Source organism: Trematomus bernacchii, unplaced genomic scaffold, assembly GCF_902827165.1.
Source record: "Trematomus bernacchii unplaced genomic scaffold, fTreBer1.1, whole genome shotgun sequence".
NCBI lineage: Eukaryota > Metazoa > Chordata > Actinopteri > Perciformes > Nototheniidae > Trematomus > Trematomus bernacchii.
In genome coordinates this window covers 807,484-811,468 of record NW_022987876.1, presented here as the reverse complement: position 1 = coordinate 811,468, position 3,985 = coordinate 807,484, and the positions used below count along the sequence as shown (strand labels likewise).

The following is a 3,985-nucleotide window of genomic DNA, read 5'->3' as shown; positions in this document are numbered from 1 at the left end:
ACCGGGACCCGTCACCTCCATTATCAAGACAGACACAAACTTTGTCGGGTCCTGACCCCTCTCGCGCCCCTCGGGTATGTTTATTATCCCAAAGTTGGACCGCCTGGACCGGTTTTCGAGGTCGTCCACCCGCTCCTGGAATGTGATGGTTTGGGACTGTCGGACATGTCGGATTTGAAACTATGACTTTGTTTGCTGAGAAGAGCCTCCAGGTCCCCCTTGGTAACCGGGCAAGCGGCAGCCATGTTAGCTGCTATCTTAGCCGCTGTGGTCGCAGCTCTGGTTGTTTGTGTGGTTGATGTCGATGGCTGTTTCTGTTTCCCTTTAGTCATTACTTCATAGTTCCCTTAAATATGAGCGTGGTTTGAATCGGTTACAAAATCGGCTTTGAAAGGTATAGAAAAGTTTGTCAGGAGCCCTCCACACACACGTCTGCTCACTCCCTCATCAAACCGGAAGTGTCCTGTCTTTTCTTTCTAAGTGTAGCAGGATGAGAGTCCTAATCCCTTGTAAAGCTTATTCTCCTCGTTTGGCTCTTGTGAGCATATCACCACCAGGGGGCACCCTATAAAAGGGCAGAGGTTTCTAGCTGGCTGTCTCTTGTTTGTTGGTACACAGACCCGCCCCACTTGCGTGTTTGCCGTGTTTGCTTCCGCCACCGGTGCAGGTATGTTGCAGTAGCATTGCTCGCTTCAGGAAAGGTTCTGCAATTTGCCAGCGTATTGATACTTAGCCCTGCTTTGCCTCACCTAGTGGAGGATCCTCCCGGTGCAGCCTGTCAACACAGCCATAAAGAGCGTGAAGCTCTCCCCTCTCGGCGTCATCGATAGGAAAGCCTGATCGGTATGTGCGCTGTACGGCGATCTATTTAGTCAATCCACCTCATTACTTTTATTGATATTAACGCTGTATTTGTATTTATTCATAAACCTAGGGCCAATCCAATCTTTAAGGGACATCTGCTGTTTTGCTTCACCGGAGAAAGTGTGTTTATCGGCAGTAACGTCACAACTGCTGCTGATCCTGCCTAAATGTTTGGGCTACCGCTACATAATCGTTGCTTCTGATTGCTGCTTCTGGCCAGCTTTGCGTCGCCTACTGCGGATGCTCGCTCACCAGTAAAGTGCTGCTTTAACTGCACGCCTTCCTGCTGCCTTGCTTGGGCCGACACTTGAAGTGTGGAAGTCACTGAACTCTGGGGCTAACTCCCTCTATAACTTGTCCTTACTTTGGCCAACTTGATTTAAACTAGCTTGTTTATTTTATTCTAGTTAATTGTTTATTTTGTTTGACTGAACCTTTTCTCTTGTGATTTGTTCTATTTTTAAATGTTTACACAATTGTTATTGTGGGGGAAACTTCTGTGTCGCAATGCAGTGGGAGTCACCGACTCAAAGGAGACATGGGGAGAGCTGGAGCTTTGATGTCAAACACTGATGGTTTATTTAGGAGCTTCGGCCGGAGAATTCACATCACAAGTCCAAGAGCCAGAGGTTCTGACTTCACGGTAGAGTTGCCACGTCAAATCTGAAGAACTCTACCTCAGACCCATGTGTTTAGCTAGTTCTGAGAGAATAATCAACATTGTGCATAACAAGATAGAATCATAACACCTCTATCAGCTGACGCCAACAGACTGGAACAGGGAGACAAAACACTGAGAGCACAGCAGCCAAGGTTACAGGTGTGTGTGCTCAGTCAGGACAGTATGAACTGATAAACTGGGTCAAAGTTATGGGCCTTGGAAAATATTTCCCCAACAGTTATCATCTGTTTATGAGAACATATTTGATATTGTGTTTGTTTATTACTTTGATTTACGTATTTTGCCCCCATTAACTGTGTTTGCCTCTTTGTTTCCCTACTTAGTTACTGAGAGCTGAAGCTGGTGGTGCTGGTGTCCAAGGTGGTGGTTTTCCTCTCTTCTTTTGTGTGTGATGTGCTCCCCCGGGATTTGATTTCCTGCACGTATGACTGGGGTGATTTAAGTTTGGTTTGTTTGGGGATCCTTCCACTCACTCGTCGACCCTATCCCCCCACTGGTAAGACTCAGCCCCTAATTCATTTTTTCCCTTTGTGCTACAGCCCTGTGCGACTGTTTTGAACTACATTTTAACTATTGACTTGTGCTTAATAAAATGGTATATTTTTGATAAATTGAAACCACGTCTCCTGCTCCATTAGTATTCAAACCTATGTGTCCACTCTATAACTGAAAAAAGTGTTAATATTTCCTTGGGTGAAATACCCAAGGTGGCATTGTCGGAATTGTGAATGGTGTAATCAAACCAACTTTAACAAATACATTCACCTATCCTCCCCTCTGCGGCTACTGCCACATAAACAAAGCATAGAGATGGCATTTTAGATTAGGCAACTCCACTAAAACATGGTATTTTTAAGCCCACAGACTTTAGTGATTCCTTCATCGAACTAAAATGTACTTAGAGATTAACTAATGAGAAGTAACCATGGAGCAGCAATTGGGTCATAACAAACACAATTCTGGGTGGTTCGTCAAATATTTCGCTGTTAATGTACCATACAACAGTGTAGGCAAACTGTGATAAAATGCTTCACTTAATCTGCTAAATCAGACTGAAACAGTAATTTCTCACAACTGTATCTATGTGTTTTGACAGGCTTGATTAGACCATGGATAACGGCAGCTTGGAATTGTTCGAAAAGGCTAACACATCTCTTCAGATTGAACTTCAATCCTGTACTACATTTAGGAACCAGGCTTCTCGCATTTTTCTGTATGCCTTCCTCTCTGTTGGCATTGTGTGCACAGTGGTGGGAAACTTTCTGGTGGTCTTGTCCATTGCCTACTTCAAGCAGTTGCAGTCCCCCACAAACTCCTTCGTCATGTCCCTGGCAGTGGCTGACTGCCTTGTTGGCCTGGTAGTGATGCCTTATAGTATGATTCGGACGGTGGAGGGATGCTGGTACTTTGGTGTCCTTTTTTGTAAGCTTCACTCTAGCCTTGATGTCATGCTCTGCACTGCATCTATATTCCATCTCAGCTGCATTGCATATGACCGCTACTACGCTGTCTGCAACCCGCTAGTTTACTCTTTAAAAATGTCCAACAGTCGAGTAGCTCTCCTTATTTGTGTATGTTGGGCTGTTCCCATGCTCATCTCCTTTTGCCCCATAATGCTAGATCTTCATGTGGCAGGTGTGGACATCCTGATCCCTGAAGATTTATGCGTGTTCCTGGTCAATCGCATTTATGCTGTCATGGCTTCCTTGGTAGCCTTTTACTTGCCAATGGCTATCATGCTAATCGCTTATTGGAAGATCTTCAAAGCTGCCAAGCGGCAGGCCAGGCAGATCAGCGCCATGGAAAGCCAAATGGCTTCTGGAGTTGGAAAGGATTCAAGCAAGGAAAAAAGACACAGAAACACTATGAAGAGGGAAAGAAAGGTAGCAAAAACGTTGGGTATCATCATGGGAGTATTCCTAATCTTCTGGATGCCCTTCTTTACAGTCAACATTGTGGACCCTTTTATTGAATACAGCACAGAGGTGGTTGTCTGGGATATCTTTTTGTGGCTAGGATATATCAACTCCTCTTTAAATCCCTTCCTATATGGTTTCTTCAACCGTTCCTTCCGTAGGGCATTCCTCATGTTCATTGGCTGCAGGGTATGCCTGCCTGGATCCTCCCCTTGGATGGATCTGTCACACACTAGGAAAGACCAAAATGAACGTGCAGATCCACAATGAATTTAAAGAAAGTGTCTGTATATTTTGTGTTGCCCTTGGTAAATCAAGGGCAATATTAAGAGTGCTTCAACTGCAAATGTTTTTCAACTTCTAGAAAGAAATATGTTTAAAATCAAAATAAATGTAATACAATAACAAATAATAGTGACGTGGGTCTGCTTAACTACCCCTTAATAAGGATTGTTTTAAATCACCTGTTTTTATTTCATGTAAAGGAAGTGTGCTCTGTGTTAACAACATTTTGATGTTCTAA

The 3,985-nt window shown here is 44.1% G+C and overlaps 1 protein-coding gene across 1 annotated transcript; it reads left to right on the top strand.

The window, feature by feature from the left end:
- Window positions 1-2,655: 2,655 nt before the first annotated feature.
- LOC117469521 (5-hydroxytryptamine receptor 4-like) lies at window positions 2,656-3,732 on the top strand. Its single transcript, XM_034113948.1, has one exon. The coding sequence runs from the start codon at window positions 2,656-2,658 to the stop codon at window positions 3,730-3,732; it is 1,077 nt and encodes a 358-aa protein (XP_033969839.1).
- Window positions 3,733-3,985: the final 253 nt, after the last annotated feature.